At 37.7% G+C, this 22213-nt stretch overlaps 1 protein-coding gene across 1 annotated transcript; it reads right to left on the bottom strand.

Annotated features, from left to right (window-relative positions):
* Nucleotides 1-15367: 15367 nt before the first annotated feature.
* Nucleotides 15368-19894, bottom strand: LOC112182038 (auxin response factor 18). The gene is made up of 14 exons (XM_024320466.2): nucleotides 19244-19894; nucleotides 18887-18999; nucleotides 18631-18726; nucleotides 18475-18531; nucleotides 18130-18282; nucleotides 17950-18034; nucleotides 17665-17755; nucleotides 17404-17568; nucleotides 17205-17318; nucleotides 17039-17111; nucleotides 16812-16959; nucleotides 16108-16715; nucleotides 15833-16020; nucleotides 15368-15746 (listed from the first exon to the last, which is right to left on the bottom strand). The coding sequence occupies exons 1-14, from the start codon at nucleotides 19296-19298 to the stop codon at nucleotides 15632-15634; spliced, it is 2061 nt and encodes a 686-aa protein (XP_024176234.1). The 5' UTR covers nucleotides 19299-19894; the 3' UTR covers nucleotides 15368-15631.
* Nucleotides 19895-22213: the final 2319 nt, after the last annotated feature.

Genomic DNA, 22213 nt, shown 5'->3' with positions numbered 1-22213 from the left:
GGGAAGTCATGAGCTTGATTTGTGGGATATGAGTAAGGTGCATGCTTGCCCAACTCCCCCCAATCAAATGTGCATCAATGATTTGTAACTTGCTATCCATCATTAATTATCAAGCGGGGGACCCTTCATAGCGTGCTTAGTTCCGATTTCACTGAAGTTAACAAATTAAGACAATAACATCTCATCGAACAAAACATACACTCATTTGTCAATCACTTTAGTGCCCTATTTAATTACGAACCCCCACACTCGGCAATTAAAACAATTGATATAACGTCATATAAATAATTATATAATACAATTTGTCGACGATGTGCGATTCAGCCGATTCTAATCGTTACGGTTCCAAATATTTTCAAATTCTATTCAAAATTATGTTAGTTCATTGTATGAATAGATCTAGATTGTAATAGTAGGATCAAGAGCATGATACCTAGCAAATAGCAATTACTAAAACCTCGAGTTCTTTAAGATCCTAGCAATCAGTATTTTTTCATTCCGTTGAGAAAGAGTTCATCTTGGTTTGTAGTCTTCTCTAAACCTTTGTTCAGAACTTCAGATGAAATATAGAACAACAAGATACTGATATGATATCCAACTAAATAATAAATCATACGACAATTTCCTCGCTAATCAATTGCATACATTAATTGTAGAGGACTATCTTCCAAATAGTAAAATTAAAGAGCATATATATATGATCCCTGGCATTTACTAAACCTCAACTTTTCGATCTATACGATGCTAAAAAATCGTTCTAAATTCATTCTGTTGCCAAAGAGTTCGTCTGGGTTGTCTTCTCTAAACCTTCATACATGTACAACACTAAAAGCCATTTGCCAAAACAATCCATCCCTAATCCTATAACACTCCGATTTCGTGTTCTACGCTTATTATTCATACACTGAATGTAGAACAATGACAAAGAACAAATTTGTTTCAACAGCCTGGGAAAAAATAGTAAAGTACGTACGTGTCTTTCATCAGAGGAGGCTCCCATTTGGACATCCCGCAACCCATTGGAGGAGGCTAGACGCTAGCTGTGGCTTGTGGGCTGCTCGACTGCTATAGATGGATCAAGAAGGCAGAGAATCATTAACGTACATGAACAAGAATCAACTCAATGTGGAAGATAAATAAAAGCAAAGAAAGACAAGGCAACGTACAAGAGAGGTTTGCGGGATTAGGATGATATAATTGAATATTCATGTAAGACATTCAATTATTATAGTTATGGCTGTACGCTAAGATGCTTCTGCTCCTTAATTTTGAGCTCAACATTCATGTTATGTCTAATTTTAAAGCTAAATACCAATTACCGATATCATGGAAACCTTTGATCAAAGACGGTTAATGTGAATTATTAATAGATTACATATCGAACTCAACATATTAACAAAATAATCTATGCGCACGAAAGATTGAATTATTAATACAAAATATTTGCTTAGTTAGGGCTGGCAATTCTGACATGATCTATTTGGGGGGGGGGGGGTCCTAACCCGAGGCTTTAGGGGCATGCTTGGTGGATTAAACAAAAAGTGATTGTGGGGTGAGGGCTTATACCCAACAGCACGCTGAAGTGAGGTCATCTTAGTTTGTGAGACAACTCCCAATCATGATTTTTCAATGTAGTTCGCTACCCACCCTTATCGTGTGGGGGCCCTCTGACCCGAGGGTTTAGGGGCGTGCTTAGTGCGACTTCACCGAAGTGAACAAACTAAGACAATCACACCTCATTGAGCAAAGATTCACTCACCCGCCAATCACTTTAATGCCCTGCTTAGTTACAAGTCTCCGCTACAAGACTCGGCAATAGGAAACATTGATGTAATTCCTTACAAACATTCGTTTCATGCAATTTATTCTCGATGTGGGATTCTAATTACCAACATAATACGAACACTCAAGTTTTATTCAAAATTGTTTTTGTTCATTATCCGACTATCTTCCAAATAGAAAAATTAAGAGCATGATCCCTGGCATTTACTAAACCTCAATTTTTCGATCTATACGATCCTAACATCGTTTTATATTCATTCAGTTGCCAAAGAGTTCGTCTGGGTTGTCTTCTCCAAACCTTCCTTCATACATATAAAACACTAGAAGCCATTTGCCTCGCTGATTAAACAATCTATCCCCAATCCTATAACACTCCGATTTCGTGTTCCTTGTTTATTCATGCACTGAATGTAGAACAATGGCAAAGAACAAATTTGTTTCAACACCTGGGAAAAAAATATAGTACGTACTGCCTTTCATCAGAGGAGGTTCCCATTTGGAGGAGGCTAGACGCTAGTTATAGGCTGCTCAACTGCTATAGATGGATGGAGAAGGAAGAGAATTAATGTTTCAAAGTGGAAGAGTAAGTGAATAAGTTTTAGGAATCGAAACAAGAGGCAACGTACAAGGGAGGTCTGCGGGATATATCCATGCCCGTAGGACAGTCAATTGTTATAGCTATGAGGTGCGTTAAGAAACTTCGATCTTTTCCTTTGTCTACACTCGTCTATATGTGACCAATTTAGGGCTATTTTATCACATGGCGACATCTCTAAATTGGACAAAAATTAATTTTGGGGTGACGGATTATGCCCGAAAGCAAGCCAGGTTGAGGTTGTTCGGATCTAACCCGAGGCTTTAGGGGCATGCTTGGTGGATTAAACAAAAAGTGATTGTGGGGTGAGGGCTTATACCCAACAGCACGCTGAAGTGAGGTCATCTTAGTTTGTGAGACAACTCCCAATCATGATTTTTCAATGTAGTTCGCTACCCACCCTTATCGTGTGGGGGCCCTCTGACCCGAGGGTTTAGGGGCGTGCTTAGTGCGACTTCACCGAAGTGAACAAACTAAGACAATCACACCTCATTGAGCAAAGATTCACTCACCCGCCAATCACTTTAATGCCCTGCTTAGTTACAAGTCTCCGCTACAAGACTCGGCAATAGGAAACATTGATGTAATTCCTTACAAACATTCGTTTCATGCAATTTATTCTCGATGTGGGATTCTAATTACCAACATAATACGAACACTCAAGTTTTATTCAAAATTGTTTTTGTTCATTATCCGACTATCTTCCAAATAGAAAAATTAAGAGCATGATCCCTGGCATTTACTAAACCTCAATTTTTCGATCTATACGATCCTAACATCGTTTTATATTCATTCAGTTGCCAAAGAGTTCGTCTGGGTTGTCTTCTCCAAACCTTCCTTCATACATATAAAACACTAGAAGCCATTTGCCTCGCTGATTAAACAATCTATCCCCAATCCTATAACACTCCGATTTCGTGTTCCTTGTTTATTCATGCACTGAATGTAGAACAATGGCAAAGAACAAATTTGTTTCAACACCTGGGAAAAAAAATATAGTACGTACTGCCTTTCATCAGAGGAGGTTCCCATTTGGAGGAGGCTAGACGCTAGTTATAGGCTGCTCAACTGCTATAGATGGATGGAGAAGGAAGAGAATTAATGTTTCAAAGTGGAAGAGTAAGTGAATAAGTTTTAGGAATCGAAACAAGAGGCAACGTACAAGGGAGGTCTGCGGGATATATCCATGCCCGTAGGACAGTCAATTGTTATAGCTATGAGGTGCGTTAAGAAACTTCGATCTTTTCCTTTGTCTACACTCGTCTATATGTGACCAATTTAGGGCTATTTTATCACATGGCGACATCTCTAAATTGGACAAAAATTAATTTTGGGGTGACGGATTATGCCCGAAAGCAAGCCAGGTTGAGGTTGTTCGGATCTAACCCGAGGCTTTAGGGGCATGCTTGGTGGATTAAACAAAAAGTGATTGTGGGGTGAGGGCTTATACCCAACAGCACGCTGAAGTGAGGTCATCTTAGTTTGTGAGACAACTCCCAATCATGATTTTTCAATGTAGTTCGCTACCCACCCTTATCGTGTGGGGGGCCCTCTGACCCGAGGGTTTAGGGGCGTGCTTAGTGCGACTTCACCGAAGTGAACAAACTAAGACAATCACACCTCATTGAGCAAAGATTCACTCACCCGCCAATCACTTTAATGCCCTGCTTAGTTACAAGTCTCCGCTACAAGACTCGGCAATAGGAAACATTGATGTAATTCCTTACAAACATTCGTTTCATGCAATTTATTCTCGATGTGGGATTCTAATTACCAACATAATACGAACACTCAAGTTTTATTCAAAATTGTTTTTGTTCATTATCCGACTATCTTCCAAATAGAAAAATTAAGAGCATGATCCCTGGCATTTACTAAACCTCAATTTTTCGATCTATACGATCCTAACATCGTTTTATATTCATTCAGTTGCCAAAGAGTTCGTCTGGGTTGTCTTCTCCAAACCTTCCTTCATACATATAAAACACTAGAAGCCATTTGCCTCGCTGATTAAACAATCTATCCCCAATCCTATAACACTCCGATTTCGTGTTCCTTGTTTATTCATGCACTGAATGTAGAACAATGGCAAAGAACAAATTTGTTTCAACACCTGGGAAAAAAAATATAGTACGTACTGCCTTTCATCAGAGGAGGTTCCCATTTGGAGGAGGCTAGACGCTAGTTATAGGCTGCTCAACTGCTATAGATGGATGGAGAAGGAAGAGAATTAATGTTTCAAAGTGGAAGAGTAAGTGAATAAGTTTTAGGAATCGAAACAAGAGGCAACGTACAAGGGAGGTCTGCGGGATATATCCATGCCCGTAGGACAGTCAATTGTTATAGCTATGAGGTGCGTTAAGAAACTTCGATCTTTTCCTTTGTCTACACTCGTCTATATGTGACCAATTTAGGGCTATTTTATCACATGGCGACATCTCTAAATTGGACAAAAATTAATTTTGGGGTGACGGATTATGCCCGAAAGCAAGCCAGGTTGAGGTTGTTCGGATCTAACCCGAGGCTTTAGGGGCATGCTTGGTGGATTAAACAAAAAGTGATTGTGGGGTGAGGGCTTATACCCAACAGCACGCTGAAGTGAGGTCATCTTAGTTTGTGAGACAACTCCCAATCATGATTTTTCAATGTAGTTCGCTACCCACCCTTATCGTGTGGGGGCCCTCTGACCCGAGGGTTTAGGGGCGTGCTTAGTGCGACTTCACCGAAGTGAACAAACTAAGACAATCACACCTCATTGAGCAAAGATTCACTCACCCGCCAATCACTTTAATGCCCTGCTTAGTTACAAGTCTCCGCTACAAGACTCGGCAATAGGAAACATTGATGTAATTCCTTACAAACATTCGTTTCATGCAATTTATTCTCGATGTGGGATTCTAATTACCAACATAATACGAACACTCAAGTTTTATTCAAAATTGTTTTTGTTCATTATCCGACTATCTTCCAAATAGAAAAATTAAGAGCATGATCCCTGGCATTTACTAAACCTCAATTTTTCGATCTATACGATCCTAACATCGTTTTATATTCATTCAGTTGCCAAAGAGTTCGTCTGGGTTGTCTTCTCCAAACCTTCCTTCATACATATAAAACACTAGAAGCCATTTGCCTCGCTGATTAAACAATCTATCCCCAATCCTATAACACTCCGATTTCGTGTTCCTTGTTTATTCATGCACTGAATGTAGAACAATGGCAAAGAACAAATTTGTTTCAACACCTGGGAAAAAAAATATAGTACGTACTGCCTTTCATCAGAGGAGGTTCCCATTTGGAGGAGGCTAGACGCTAGTTATAGGCTGCTCAACTGCTATAGATGGATGGAGAAGGAAGAGAATTAATGTTTCAAAGTGGAAGAGTAAGTGAATAAGTTTTAGGAATCGAAACAAGAGGCAACGTACAAGGGAGGTCTGCGGGATATATCCATGCCCGTAGGACAGTCAATTGTTATAGCTATGAGGTGCGTTAAGAAACTTCGATCTTTTCCTTTGTCTACACTCGTCTATATGTGACCAATTTAGGGCTATTTTATCACATGGCGACATCTCTAAATTGGACAAAAATTAATTTTGGGGTGACGGATTATGCCCGAAAGCAAGCCAGGTTGAGGTTGTTCGGATCTATGGGATACGAGTTGGAAGAGTAGTCTTCTAATTGAGAATTTATGAGCGTGTTTAATGTGATTTCACCAAAATGAACAAACTAAGACCATCACACTTCATCAAGATTGGCTTTACTCACAAAACAAGAAGCGGGGTCCTTCTGGTTAGAAGTTTAGGGGCGTGCTTATTACGATATCACTGAAGTGAACAAATCAAGACAACAACATCTCATCGGACAAAGCCTATACTCACTCGTCAATCACTTTAATACCCTGCTTAATTATAAACCTCCACTACAACCCTCGGCCATTAAATGCATTGACATAACTTCTTAGAAACATTTATATGATACAATTTGTCGATGATGTAGGCTTCTAATTGTTAAAGTTCCAAATACTCTCATATTCTATTCAAAATTATGTTAGTTCATTTTATGACTAGCTTGCAATAGTAAGATCAAGAGCATGATACCTAGCAAATTGCAATTACTAAAACCTCGACTTCTTTAAGATCCTAGCAATCAGTATATTTCATTCCGTTGAGAAAGAGTTCACATCTTGGTTTGTCTTCTCTAAACCTTTGTTCAGAATTTCACTTGAAATATAGAACATCAAGATCCTGATATGAAATCCAACTCAACAAAAAATCATGCATCGAAAACCCTAGAGGACATTTGCCTCGCTAATCAAAGTTTATTAGTCATGCATACATTGTAGAGGACAAATTTGTTTCAACTGCCTCCAAAATGTATTGTAAAAGTGCCATTCACCAGTGTTCTAAGGGCAAGCATAGATATAATCAAATTAAGCAATTTTGTGGTTTGCTACCCACCCTTATCATGCATTTCAGTGAACTAACCAACCCAAGGGTATGTGGGTGTACTCAGTTAAGACAACCACACTCTATCGAGCATAAGTTTACTCACCTATTAATCACTTTAGTATCCACGTTTAGTCACAAGTCTCTACTACAAGACTCAGCAACAAGTAAGATTGATGTATGTGGAGTGGGGGAAGAGACAATTGAACACCCATGTAGGCTTTGTCCGTATGTGAGGGGAGTGTTGGATGCTGTGCCTGGACTAGCACGGACGGCTTACTTTTCTGCTGCTAGGCTGGTGCAGTTTTTGGAGTGGATTTGGGGTTGTGCTTCTCACTTGCCTTCCAATTTATGGGCATCTTTTGTTTATAATTTGTGGGGTATTTGGAGGGAGAGAAATAATAGAGTTTGGGATAATAAAAGTATGGAGGTGAACCAAGTTGTGCTGCTATTGTCGGCTAGTCTCCAGGAGTACCAGAGGTATCAGGGTAAGGGTAAGGGTAAGGGTGGAGGGAGTCAGCGAGTAGTCCCCTGGAAACCTCCATGTGCAGGGTGGGTGAAGATTAATGTTGACGGTGCATTTCATAAAGATACTGGTACTGGGGGGATTGGAGTCATTATCCGTGATGATATGGGGAAATGTTTGGGAGGTTATTATGCTCCAATCTCTCATGTTTCTTCCCCAGAACAGGTTGAGTCATTAGCAGGGAGGGAGGCAGTCTCACTTGCTATTCAGCGAGGTCTTTCTCCTGTGATTTTTAAGACCGATTCTCTTACTCTTTTTCATGCAACAAAGCAGAGAGTCATTCCCCATACTTCCTTCATTGGTCGTATGTCGAGTTCTTACTTTACTCATGTTTATCGTCAAGCCAATGTTGTGGCTCATACTTTAGCTCGTTTTGCTTGTTCTTCTGCTAGTTCTTTATTTTGGGGCCTAGAGCCTCCAATTTGTATTGTTGATGTACTTTCCAAGGAGTTTACCTCCTGATCTATTTGAATTGACAGTTTCTCTCAACAAAAAAAAAATAATTGATGTATGTAATTCCTTATATACATTTATTTCATAAAATTTATTCTTCATGTGGGATTCTAATTACCAATGCCACATACTCTTAAAAGTAACGTTTTAGTACATATATTGCCAAATAGGCAAATAGTAAAAGGAAGGCTAGCAACCTTTAAACTTGGACTTCTATGAGACTAGAGTCGGCCCTGGGCATAGGCCCAATAGGCGCAGGTCTAAGGCCCCCAATTTCATGGGCCCCCAAAAAATTTACATCTCCTTTTATATATATGTAAACAAAAAAAAAATGAATATGTTTGGAGACTCACTGTTGTCGTGCTTCTGACTCTACACGACTTTTGTTCTTTCAAAAGCCTCGCGGCTCCCACCTCCACAATCAGAGAATCTCAATTCTAAGCAACAAGACATTTTTCTTTCCAATCAACAATATTTTTTTGTTAAAGGAGAGGAACGATGGATTTAGTTTAAATTTATAAATTTCTCTTTGACTAAAAAGGATGAACATATGAAAGAAACTCTTCAGGTTCTTATTATCAATCAATATATGCAAATTTTGTAAATATATTTTCCTGAATCCATGCCTTTGGTTCATCATGATTTTTTAACTGAAATTGCTTCATTTAAATTAGGCCTCATCAAAAAGCCCGCGGATCAAGTGGGCCGATGGAGGCCCGCCGGCCCGCAGGGCTTTTGGCCCGGCCTGGCTCGTCAAAAAACCCGCAAAAGCCCGCCTTGGTGGGCCGATGGAGGCCCGCAAAAAAGCCCGCAAAAACCCGGCCAGCCAAAAGCCCGCTAGGCCCGGCCCGTAAAAGCCCACTAGGCGTGGCCCTTAAAAGCCCGCAAAATATTATATATATATGTGTGTGTGTGTGTGTGTGTTTATATATATATATATATATATATATATATATATATATATATATTAATATATATATATATATATATGTATGTGTGTGTGTGTGTGTTATATATATAGATATATCTATATGTGTGTGTGTTTATAAATATATATATATATATATATAGACACATATAGATATATATATATATATATATATCAATATATCATATATGTGTGTGTGTGTTATATATATATATAGAGAGATATATATATATATATATATATGTGTGTGTGTGTGTGTGTGTGTGTGTGTGTTTATATATATATATATATATATATATATATATATATATTAATATATATGTGTGTGTGTATAGATAGAGAGAGAGAGAGAGATATATATATATATATATATAGAGAGAGAGAGAGATATATATATATATATATATATATATTGTGTGTGTGTGTGTGGAAGTTCTTATACTATTATACTTCTATATAAAATATGTGCATATATATATTCTACATATCGGTTGACCAATCCGATCGGATTCGAAAATATGGTGAAATTGGCTAAATTTTTTACCACACTCATAATTTATTGCAATAAACTTATCCAACGGTCGGTTTTTCCATTTTCTTTGAATTGATAGGGGTTGCTCTTTGGAGTGTATGATATATAAATATAGGTTTATAAGAGTAACTACGTTTGAACTAGTTGATCGAATTCGAAACGAGAACCAAATTGGCTGAATTTTCTACAACCACCATAAAACATTACAATCTCTCCATCGAGCGGTTGGTTTCTCCGAATTCATTTTCTACTTCATGGTTGCTTTAGAATGAACCTAAACAATTTAAATGCAATGTATAAGTCATACAACTATAAAAATAAAATTGGTATAGACAAATGTGTTTGTAATTAAAATTAATTTTTTTTATCTTATATCCACGCACATCCATTGATGGAATATATACAAACGTGATGTGAAAAAATAAGCACGTTTCGCAGTTGTCACGGCATCGGTCAACCAATAAAACATATAAGTGACTACGGTTGACCAATCCGATCGGATTCGAAAATATGGTGAAATTGGCTAAATTTTTTGCCACACTCATAATTTATTGTAATAAACTCATCCAACGGTCGGTTTTTCCATTTTCTTTGAATTGATAGGGGTTGCTCTTTGGAGTGTATGATATATAAATATAGATTTATATGAGTAACTACGTTTTATCTAGTTGATCGAATTCGAAACGATAACCAAATTGGCTGGATTTTCTACAATCACCATAAAACATTACAATCTCTCCATCGAGCGGTTGGTTTCTCCGAATTCATTTTCTACTTCATGGTTGCTTTAGAATGAACCTAAACAATTTAAATGCAATGTATAAGTCATACAACTTTAGGAATAAAATTGGTATAGACCAATGTGTTTGTAATTAAAATTAATTTTTTTATCTTATGTCCACGCACATCCATTGATGGAATATATACAAACGTGATGTGAAAAACTAAGCACGTTTCGCGGTTGTCACGGCATCGGTCAACCAATAAAACATATAAGTGACTATGGTTGACCAATTCGATCGGATTCGAAAATATGGTGAAATAAGCTAAATTTTTACCACACTCATAATTTATTGTAATAAACTCATCCAGCGGTCGGTTTTTCCATTTTCTTTGAATTGATAGGGGTTGCTCTTTGGAGTGTATGATATATAAATATAGGTTTATAAGAGTAACTACGTTTGACCTAGTTGATCGAATTCGAAACTTGAACTAAATTGGCTGGATTTTCTACAACCACCATGAAACATTACAATCTCTCCATCAAGCGGTTGGTTTCTCCGAATTCATTTTCCACTTCATGGTTGCTTTAGAATGAACTTAAACAATTTAAATGTATAGGTCATATAACTTTAGGAATAAAATTAGTATAGTCCAATGCGTTTGTAATTAAAATTAATTTTTTTTATGTTATGTCCACGCACATCCATCGATGGAATATATACAAACGTGATGTGAAAAAATAAGCACGTTTCGCGGTTGCCACGCCATCGGTCAACCAATAAAACATATAAGTGACTACGGTTGACCAATCCGATCGGATTCAAAAATATGGTGAAATTGGCTAAATTTTTTACCACACTCATAATTTATTGTAATAAACTCATCCAACGGTCGGTTTCTCATTTTCTTTGAATTGCTATATGTAGCTCTTTGGAGTGTGTGATGTATAAATATAGATTTATAAAAAATTAGTGTCTTTAAAAATTTATTTATCAACAAATTAGTATCTATGTATAAATATAGATTTTTTTTGGTACAATATAGTTATATAGATTGTTATCTTGGTTGTATTTGATCATTATCCATTGAATTTCCAAAGCTTGATTAAAAAAAAAAATACTTGTGTCTTTAAATATTTATTTATAAATAAAGCCCGCAAGGCCCGGCCCAAAAAAGCCCGCAAGGCTAAGCCCGGCCCGACCCGAAAAAGCCCGCAAGGCCCGCTTTATATGGACGGGCTTGGATCCTTTGATTTTTAATAAAGCCCGGCCCGGCCCGTTGACGACCTCTAATTTAAATCTTAATCTTGGATTGCTAAATTAGTTGTGTTTCTCTTTTTGATCACTTTTGTTTGTTTAACTGAATCTTGGCTAGCTGGATTGGTGCCTTTATGAGTTTATTCTAATTTTGTTTTTCATTGTTTTTGGGACTTTCTTTTATACACTCGATCTAAACCTTGAGTTATCAACAAATGATTTGCAGATGTCTTTCCTGTATTGAAAAAAAATTAGATGCTTTGCATAGAGTGGTGGACTCATATCTCATCACCCGGTTAAGCCTCACGCAAAGGAGAGATGTAGAAGCTAAGCTTCAAGCTAAAACTCTCAGAAAATTTCAGGGAGCCCCACTTTTTTAGTTCGCCTAGAGCCTCTAAAATCTCAAGGCCGGCTCTATATGAGACCATAGAATCAGTATATTCATTCTGTTACCAAAGTGTTCATCTTGCTATGTCTTCTCAAAAGTCAAAACTTTTTTTCAGAATTTCAATAGAACATAAAGATTACCAATATGATATCCAACTCTATGAAAATTAAGAACAAGAGATTTAGCAAGGGGGAAAAAGAAAAAAAAAAGTTAAAAGTGATTGTGGGGTGAGAGCTTACACCCGATAGCACGCTGAAGTGAGGTCATCTTAATTCGTGGGACGACTCCCAATCATGATTACTCAATGTAGTTCGCTACCCACCCTTATTGTGTGGGGGGCCCTCTTACCCGAGGGTTTAGGGGCGTGCTTAGTGCGACTTCACCGAAATGAACAAACCAAAACTATCACACCTCATCAAGCAAAGATTCACTCACCCGCCAATCACTTTAATGCTACGTACAAGACTCGGCAATAAGAAACATTGATATAATTCCTTGTAATCATTCATTTCATACAATTTATTCTCGATGCGGGATTCTAATTACCAATATACCACAAACACTAAAGTTCATTCAAAATTGTTTAGCTCATCATCCGACTATCTTCCAAATAGTAAAATTAAAAAGCATGATCCTTGGCATTTACCAAACCTCAGCTTTCTGATCTATACGATCCTAAAGGTCGTTATATATTCATTCGGTTGCCAAAGAGTTCGTCGGGGTTGTCTTCTCTAAACCTTCATACATGTACAACACTAGAAGCCATTTGCCTGATTGCCTCACTGATTAAACAATCCATCCCTAATCCTATAACACTCCGATTTCGTGTTCGACGTTTACTATTCATACACTGAATTAATGTAGAACAACGACAAAGAACAAATTTGTTTCAACAGCCTGGGAAGTGGGAAACAAATAGTAAAGTGCCCTTCATAGTTTCATAAGAGGAGATTCCCATTTGGACATCCTGCAACCATTGGAGGAGGCTAGACGCTAGCTATGGGCTGCTCGACTGCTATAGATGGATGAAGAAGGGGAAGAGAATCATTAATGTACATGAACAAGAATTAACTCAATGTGGAAGATAAATTAAAGCAAAAAAATTCAGTGAATGAGTGTTAGGAATCGAAACAAGGCAACGTAAAAGAGAGGTTTGCAGGATTAGGATGATATAATTAACCATATTATACATGCCCGTAGGACATTCAATTGCTATAGTTATGGCCGTACGTTAAGAAGCTTCTTCTCCTTAATTTCGAGCTCAGTAGTTATGTCTAAATCTAATGCTAAATACCAATTAACGATATCATGGAAACCTTTGATCAAAGACGGTTAATGTGAATTATTAATAGATTGCATATCGAACTCAACATATTAACAAAATAATCTATGCGCTGCGAAAGATTGAATTATTAATACAAAATAGAGCCCCCTAACCCATTAAACAAAAAATGATTGTGGGGTGAGGGCTTATACCCAACAGCACGCTGAAGTGAGGTCATCTTAGTTTGTGAGACAACTCCCAATCATGATTTCTCAATGTAGTTCGCTACCCACCCTTATCGTGTGGGGAGCCCTCTGACCCGAGGGTTTAGAGGCGTGCTTAGTGCGACTTCACCGAAGTGAACAAACTAAGACAATCACCACCTCATTGAGCAAAGATTCACTCACCCGCCAATCACTTTAATGCTCTGTTTAGTTACAAGTCTCCGCTACAAGACCCGGCAATAAGAAACATTGATGTGATTTGTTATAAATATTCATTTCATACAATTTCTTCTCGATGTGGGATTCTAATTGCCAATTATCAATATGCCACATACACTCAAGTTTTATTCAAAAATTGTTTTTGTTCATTATCCGACCATCTTCCAAATAGTAAAATTAGAGTATGATCCCTGGCATATACTAAACCTCAACTTTTCGATCTATACGATCCTAAAAATCGTTATATATTCATTCTGTTGCCAAAGAGTTTGTCTGGGTTGTCTTCTCTAAACCTTCGTACATTTAAAAGTTAAAACAATAGAACCATTTGCCTCACTGCTTAAACAATCCATCCATAACCCTATAACACTCCGATTTTGTGTTACTTGTTTATTCATACACTGAATGTACGTAGAACAATGACAAAGAACAAATTTGTGTCCAATTGCCTGGGGAAAAATATAGTAAAGTGCCTTTCACACAATCTTTTCCTACTCCATTTCCCCTTCAATCTGGCCTACATCATAGGCTCTTGTATATTCATGACCAGTTGCTCTTCTATATTCAAAACAAGAATTCATGTTTTCAATGATATTTAAATTAAAAGTCTGATAAGATAACATTTTCCGACAGTAAACAATCAGTATTTGTATACTAGTTTATCATTAGTTTCCCTTTCAACAAGCTTTGGATGAGAACAATAATGTTAATTTTCTAAATAAGCTAACCTGGTTTTGTTCCTCCATGTTTTCTGCTAGATTGACACCAAGTCATTATCAGTCTTATCTTTAAAATTTCTTGTTCCCACGAAGCAATAGATAATACGATATGTAATTCCCTGTCTAGACCATGGAATATGGAATAGTGGTCCAAAAAACAAAGCACAGTGTATTTAGTACTTTCATGAAACTAAACACAATATCCGCAGAGAAAAACTGAGCAAACGGGACATTGTGTTCTATTCTGCTTCTTTTCTGTTATTCAAACTAAATCTTGGAGAATTTTTTTCTTTAGTTGTAACTAATCCAAAATATCCCGGTCTTGTTATTCCTTTCCTTTTCATGCTTTGCTGTGGAAAGTGGGTTAGAGAAATGTAGCAGAACACTAGGGAAAATTCAATGAGTCATACTATGTATCAGCTTGTCTTTCGACTCGTTTGGTATGGTGGGATGAGCCTCTTCATTCCATTCTTCATCTTTGTCAACGAGATGAACTTGGTCTTCCTAGTTTTTGCTTTTCTTGATCCCAGTTTGTTTGTTTCAATTTTGTTTCATGAGGCATTGTCCACAGGTTTTGTTCATAAGCTGGTACTGTAATTGCTACGTTCTCTTTTTCTTAATAATAGAAGATGTGGGAGTTCTTTCTTCCTTCTCTATTTCCATCCAAAAAAAGAAAATAACAACTGCACCATTTTGTGAGTGATAATTATTCTCCCAAGATAACGGAGTCAATTTGTTTTTTTAGTCTATTGCAAATTTTCCTCAGTAACAAGATACTTTAATGCAGAAGACATGCTTGTCAAAGATGGGGACGATTTTATATGTTTCCCTCCTTTCTCTGCACTTTCAGATTAAATCTCTTCATTTGCCTTCTCCAAGTTCCACAATGACCAGCATACTATATTTGACTTGGGAGGATTATTGGAGTTTCCTTTTCTTTCTCTTTTAAACAATTGAAAGAGTAGGTGACTGATATTCTACATGGGAGACAATAATCATGCTCCCAAATCATCTATGTCATTGTCAAAAGGATTTCACGCCTTTTGTACACTTCTTTTTCACCCTTTTTCCACTGGACTTCTTTTAGAACGAGTGATGATCTTCATGAAAACAACACTTGCCTCCACAGTTCAGACACCTTAGAAAGCAAAAGATACCAACGGTTCCCTGACTTCCTCCCCTTACCTAATCCAGTTCGTGATCGACACATCATTCATACCTGCTTTGCATGCCTTTTTTCCTTCTTTTTGTTTTTCATCACCTTTTTTCCTAGCAAGTCTTAACAGAGTCTTTTAATCTAAGCTTAAAACAAATTGTCAAATGAAGGGCATGACACAGCTTTCCACCCAAGGAAGCAACAAAGGACTAAACACCAAATTCCAAACATATATATGGATCTTTACAGGCCTACTACTGATGCTAACCACAACCGCACACTTGACAGATCTACTAAAACTGATTAACTGGTTGCCCTGCTTCTGGCATGAAAATCGTCAACCCAGATCATCCTCCAGAAGTATGAGCAACCCAACTACCAACTAGCTTAAATAAAAGCCACAATGAAAAAGGAAATGTATTTAGTTTTCAGTCTCCTGACACACTAATGCTGAATTTTTTTGCTTGCCTTGTCTTAGCATCTGTACGTAATCACTTGAATAGATAAATATCTTCTTCACAGTCCGGCAAAAATCTCTGCAGAGGGGGGAAAGTTAACATTTTCTCAGTCATTTTGGATTGAAAATGCATTAGTGCAGCAGATCAAATCTTAGGTGACTTACTGCCATTGATCATCGCCAAGAAGCATCATGTCATTCTCATCATCAGTAAAAACAACTGCCCATTTGTTTGCTGGACGAAGCTCTCCTTTGATCTCAAACATTTTCTCCAACTCATTAATTAGATCATCATAACCCTTCAATGCAGTCAAGTCCACAGCACGACCAACAGCAACACCCTGCATATGCACCTTCTCAATAGAAAAAAGAGCTCATGAGATACAACTTAAAAGTAGTGGAGTAATTCAAACAGAACCAGCAGGATCTCTGCACGTTACCTTGGTGCGAGATCTCGTTGAAACAGTGGATCCCTGCTTGCTTTGTGTCTCGATTGGTGGCATCTCTGATACAACTTGCATCTGTTCTTTTGAGATTTTTGAAATTTCCAGGTCCTGATCAAGTTCTGATGCAGCGGCCAGAATAGGTCCTTTGGCACCACAGCACACTGTCGTAAACATTGGCTCTCTCTCCCGGAAACGGGCAGTAATTGAGTTTGGCACATCATAACCAAACAACCGAAAACCTGAAGAAGACTCGGACTTTTTCCCTGTTTCCAGCTGGTCATGCACCGGGCCATTGCTAGGTTTTGAAGGAGGGGAGGGGAAGCTAGGTGGCGTAGACCCCATAGAAACATTCTTGTTGCCCTCTTGTGAGTCTGCAAAAAGGCTTAAAGAGACATTCACCTTTGGAGAAGAAGGCCAGATGCCCTCTGCACAGATCCTTGAGCTAGAGTAGCTGCTGCCATTGCTCTCTTTCTGCCTCGGGGGCCACACAGCCTGGCTACCAGAGCTTTGGACTTCAGCAACACTGCCTAATTGAGTTGGCTCGACAGACTGGTTTGACCCTTGATACCAGAAAGGTGAAGCAATTGAATTGGTGGTAATTTCTACATTCAATTGGTGTATAGAAGTCAAGACACTAGTACCACCAACAGAACCACAATTTTTTATTAAAATGAAAAGTCACTGTAAGCTTTACATACCAGATGAAGCAATTTCAACAGTTTTAGGCCTTTTGCTCTTTACAACTGGTTGAGCAAGATTTAACGGAACAGAAGCTACAAATGGCTCTATCTCCCAAGGAGAAACCCTATCCGGCCTTGGTACTGTGGCATGTTCATCCCATTGAACCTGCAAGTATGAAAAGTGAGCACATACAGAGAATATACTAACTAGCAATCCAATGAACAACTCAATAACATATTTTAACCTTCAGAGATCGCCATTTAGATTCAGACCAGTGAGGAGATAAATCCCCAACCCCTACTATAGTGCCAGTGAATCTGTCCAATTAAATTGGGCAAAAAAAATCAATCAAGTTGAGTATATTTAAAAGCGAAAGAAAACGTTAACAGCCAAAAACTTTTTACACATACCTTCTTTCCGGTGAGTCTTCCCCCTCAAATCGCATTTTAAAGCGCATGCCAACAGAAAACTTATTGTTGATGGCTTCAAGATATTTGTTTAATCCAACAATAAATTGGCTTGTCCTGATAAAAAAAAAATTGTCAAAATATATAATCTCCGGTTAATAACAACTCTTAAATTAGACACAAAATGGAGGCATCACTCAACCTGGGCTTGTAATAGACAACAAAGAGAGTTGAGGTCATGACAGCATGAGAAGCAGTTGCAAGCACTCCAAGATGCATACTTTGGCTAGATATCACTGATGAAGGCATGGGAGTCTGTTGACGAGCAAGACGCCGAACCCCAACCCGTAGTTCCCCATTACCACCCCTACAAACAGGAGTTTGTTAACAAAACCTAGTCTATAACAGGGCACACACCTTAATCATAACTGTAAAACACTGTAAACAATTCGGACGGATTTACCTCAAAAACACAAATGCATCACCAGCAACCAATCTTTTGGAAGTGACAAATGTACTCCATCCTGTGGTAAGTAAATGCCTCCGAGGTTGACCTTAGGTTCAAAATTAAAGTGACGTGAGTCCAGAAATCAAAGACATACATGAGAGTTCCTAGATTGAACTTGCCTAATAAGACTGGTTCTACTTCTGGTTAATTTTTTTTTTTTCAGAATTTGACATAATCCAACTAATAAAACCAATATCCACATTCAATCACAAAGAAAGCATTTGATGTCACAAGGGATACCTCTGAAGATATGCTTAAATTTCCACTCATACCCATGAAGATCTTTGGCAACCAATTCCTGAGTTGGAGTTGCTTGGTTCATGTCCTAATGAAATGAAAACCAGAGGTGAATATGAGATGGAGAAAAAAGAAAAACGAAAACACCACTAACATGCCAAAAACAAAAATGAGAGTAAATACCAAAGGAGGCAAGCAATCATTAGCATGCTTTCGAAGAACAGAGAACCCTCCATGGGTGCTTGTATCAGAAGCTGTCAGAATCTTGCAAAACGAGTAAGTAGCCGGTTTTGGAGGCTCTGGTACACATGGATCAGGACTTGTAGGTTCACTTTGCTGTAAATACCAGCCAAAAGAAGAATGAGGGAAGAAAAGAAAGAACCTTTAACATTAGTTTCTGGAACCAAAGAATTACAAAAGTTTTGGTCACAAACTATTTATGTTCTTTTGTTCCTTTTTCTTAGCAACCAACAGAGAAAGGTAGAAATAAAAACAATAAATAAGACGAAAGAAAAATATGTTTCTTACATCTGATTCTGGGTGCAAAGTGATCTGAGCATAAACCTCATCGGTTTCTCGTTCTGCCTGAAAGTTAATCAAATTTGAATAAGACCAATTTCACAGGGTATCCAAACTTGTAAAGCACATAGATGGAGATGGAAACTACGATCTGAAGCACAGTACCAGTAATTGAATGTTAACCACACGACAAAGGATCTTCGAAGGTATATTAAACCGAGGGATTTGCGGATTCAGTTCTTGATTTGTTGATGCTTCCAGCTGCAAAAACCCAGCAAATTTTCAGAAAGAAAGAAAACAAAGGCACCAGAAGAAAAGAACAGATTTTGATCCATTAGGAAACAATGCAAACACTCAAAAAAAATAGAACAGCGAATTGCAAAAAAAAAAAAAAACAAAAAAACTGAAGTAGCTAGCTTACTTGTTCCATATGACCCTGCGGAAAGTAGAACACTCTCTCTCCAGGACTGGGCACATCCACCAGAGGCCCTGCACATAACTTCCATAGCTCTGTATACAAAGCACCTCCAAAACCTATCATACAAAATGCACACCTCAAAATTCAGAACCATATGTTCTATGGGCTTTTAAATACTTGGTTTGTGAGAAAACCCAGAAAAGAAAACAAGCTCAAAACTACAAAGATGCAAACTTTATCATATTAAGGCCAAAACCCAACACAGAAAACAGAACCCAAAATCACAGAATGAAAACAGTTTGAACATTCTTCGTTTCATCCCCCCCACCCAACTAGAACTTACCGAGCAAACCAACCCACCTGTATCGGCAGTAGCACGAGAAATAGATGAAGACTCACACTCGCTGTGCGCCATTCAAAACGGAGCTCAAACCAGCAGAGCCAACAACAACGACGACGACGACGCCGTGCCGTACAAGACTGGAAATTTAGAATCCCAAACAAAAGAAAGGCAATGCACAAAAAGAAAAATGCTCAAACAGGGGCTGCCACAGCCTCTCCAACGCACTATGGTATTACCATAATAGCCTACCCCATTGGCGACCAGCAAGACCAAGAAAGAGGGGAAAAAGGCTAAACAGACAGGACGGTTATGCAAGCAGCCATTATTGCTAGTGCTCTGCCTGTACTACTAGCTCATTTTTCTTTTCTTTTTTCTTTTTTTTTTCTTTTCTAGATTTCTCTTTTTCTCTCTAATCTCTCTTTTTGAGTCTGCTTCAGTTACAAACCCACTTTCTGCTTTGTCTTCTGGGCAAACCCAAAACCGCTCCTTTTGGCTTCTCTCTGTGTTAATGAAGCGCTCTCTCCCTGTCTATATCTCCCAGACTTTGCTCTGTTTTTTTCTTGACCTGAATCAAATCCCCAAAATTGCTTCTTTATTTTTTGTTTGTGGGTGCTGTTACATTTTAAAAAGAGGCCAAGTTTTTCTTTCACAATTGTTGCAATTGGGTAGGAGTGGGATCTATCATAAGCCAAGTTGGTATATTTTATTTTCTCTAATTCTCTTTTATAATTGAGTGGAATCTATAGCCAAAAATATTGTTGTAAAGGATCAAAGGGTCATCCCACTTAGCAAGAATTAGAACAATGACTAAATAAATAAGAGACATAATTGTACTTGCTAGCATTTTCCCTCACAAATTTATATAAGCTTAGCGGCTAGACCTAGAGAGTTTGTGCAGTGTAGGCACTAGGATGTTAGGTGATTAATCATCATGATACAGAGGAAGGACTCGAATTATGTTCAACTCTGGACCAATTTTTATCAGCAGAACCAAAAAGAAAATCACTCTGCAGTCTACACCAATAATTGGGACCATCCCACTCTTTTGTGTGAGATCTTTGGACAATGGGACACTCCAATGTTATTTTCAACAAGAGTGGATAATACTGACACTTGGATAAAATTAAAAATACAACAACAAAAAATCTATTGTGGAATTTTTTTTTTTTACAAAAGAAAAACCCCTTGAAGTAATCATAAGTCATAACAACTGCACTAAACAAAACAAAACAATAGTGATTTTTTTTTATAAGAAACTTGCAACAATAGAATATAAACATACAGATTAAACAAAGAATTGATTTTGCAAAACCACTGCAAATGGTCTAGTGGTTCTTGCCTAGTTGGGTGTGCTCCCCAACTTAGGTTCGAACCTTAAAACTGTCAAAGTGACCAGGCATTGTGCATTGTTGGAGCATTTAACATGCGCCGAAAGGATTTATCTTGAGTCTAATAAGCCTTTGGGTTCCCTTGACAAAGTCAAAAAAAAGAATTGATTTTGCAATAAAAGAGAATAATGGAGTTGAGCTTTTAATGAGCTCATTAACATGAGTACAAACACCATTCTTCTAAGAAAATAAATGTTTGCTCGTGCAGTTTATTAAATAAAATGTTTTGGAACTCAACCCATTTTCATTTATGATATTACAAAGATTTAGGTGAGTTAAGAGGATTTCATTTCTTAAATCTTGGTTCCAATAAAGGTTCTACAGTAATTTAAAATGTTTTCAAGGGTCTTTTTTAGAAAAGAAAGAGAAATGATAATCAGATAATTTGACATCCCACCAAGCTAAGTGACTCGTCATAAGAGCTTTCCTAATGCAATACTACACTAATATTAGCGATCGCAATAGAGCACAACTAAAAATAGGTGGATAATGCAAGCATCAAAACACTATAAAGTGACATCTCAACTGTGCAAGAGAGGTCGAAAGATAGCAACCTCTCTAGGTGAGGCTCAATCTTATTGGTCTTTTTTCCTTCTTTAAATAGACAGAGCCATGAGCTTGTCCAAAAAAAACTTTGTCTAGGTTTGCTCTTACTACCATAACATCTAGCTCACCAACATTGAAATCATGTTCAAATGACTATATTTAAATTGTATTTCCTGATTAACGTCCTATTCATAATTCATTGAATTCTGTACATTTTCACACTTGATATCCATTTTGTGTGTCAAAAGTTCTTAATGAAGCTTAAATTGACTGAAGAAAATTCAAAACTAGAAAAATAAAAGAGAACTCTAACCCTACATAATATAGAAGAGAAAATGATAGTGTGGAAATTTTTATCAAAAAAAAAAGTAAAAAGCCCTTGAAGTGATCGTAACAACTTCAATAAACACAACAGTCATGACTTTGATTGATAGCTGTAAACCTTGCAAAATTAGGTATAACATTCACATTAGACATGTTTTTTTGTTTTGTTGGTTCTAAATAGGGTTTTTTTTTTTTTTTTGAGATAATATGTTAATTTTGTTTTCATAAATTACTTGTGTTTTTTTTTTTGTGATGACACATCTCTTTCCTAGCTGAGAGCTATCGTACCAGAAAGCCTAGGAGCTAGTAATGTACGATGTATATAGGTCTCACGGGAAAGCACGGAATAGAATCTGATCCGTCCGATAACGGCGGCCGAGATATTAATGCTTCCCCGCCCCCTTCCCCCCCCCCCCCCCCCCCCCTCCAAAACCAGTAATCTGTAACGACTAACGGCGTCTATTCCCGTTGCCTTTTTTCCTGTCCTCGTCGTGGCAGGCAATACAATCTCGTGTAAACCCGGCAGAGAATTTCTATTCCCTTCTTTACCCTCGTAAACCACTCCTTATTACGCCTCTTGCCACTACGTGCCAATGTCACTGCACGCGTGTTAAGCACTTGCTAAAAAAAACGCGTGAGACTGCAGACACCCATGCCGATCTGTTTGGGTGGTCCTTCTCCCGAAGATTAAAAAATAATAATAATAATAAAATAAATAGAAACCTGGTA

The sequence above is a fragment of the Rosa chinensis genome, chromosome 1, assembly GCF_002994745.2.
Source record: "Rosa chinensis cultivar Old Blush chromosome 1, RchiOBHm-V2, whole genome shotgun sequence".
Lineage (NCBI taxonomy): Eukaryota > Viridiplantae > Streptophyta > Magnoliopsida > Rosales > Rosaceae > Rosa > Rosa chinensis.
The sequence above is the reverse complement of the archived record's forward strand: the minus strand, read 5'-3'. Positions and strand labels throughout refer to the sequence as shown.

Excerpts from the sequence above, each read along its gene's own strand:
- LOC112182038 (XM_024320466.2), bottom strand. The coding sequence starts at position 19,298 with ATGGCGCACAGCGAGTGTGAGTCTTCATCTATTTCTCGTGCTACTGCC. Across the intron at positions 17,112-17,204 it reads GAAGACTCACCGGAAAGAAG|ATTCACTGGCACTATAGTAG; the intron begins GTATGTGTAAAA and ends TTAATTGGACAG. Across the intron at positions 16,716-16,811 it reads TGTTGAAATTGCTTCATCTG|AAATTACCACCAATTCAATT; the intron begins GTATGTAAAGCT and ends AATTGAATGTAG.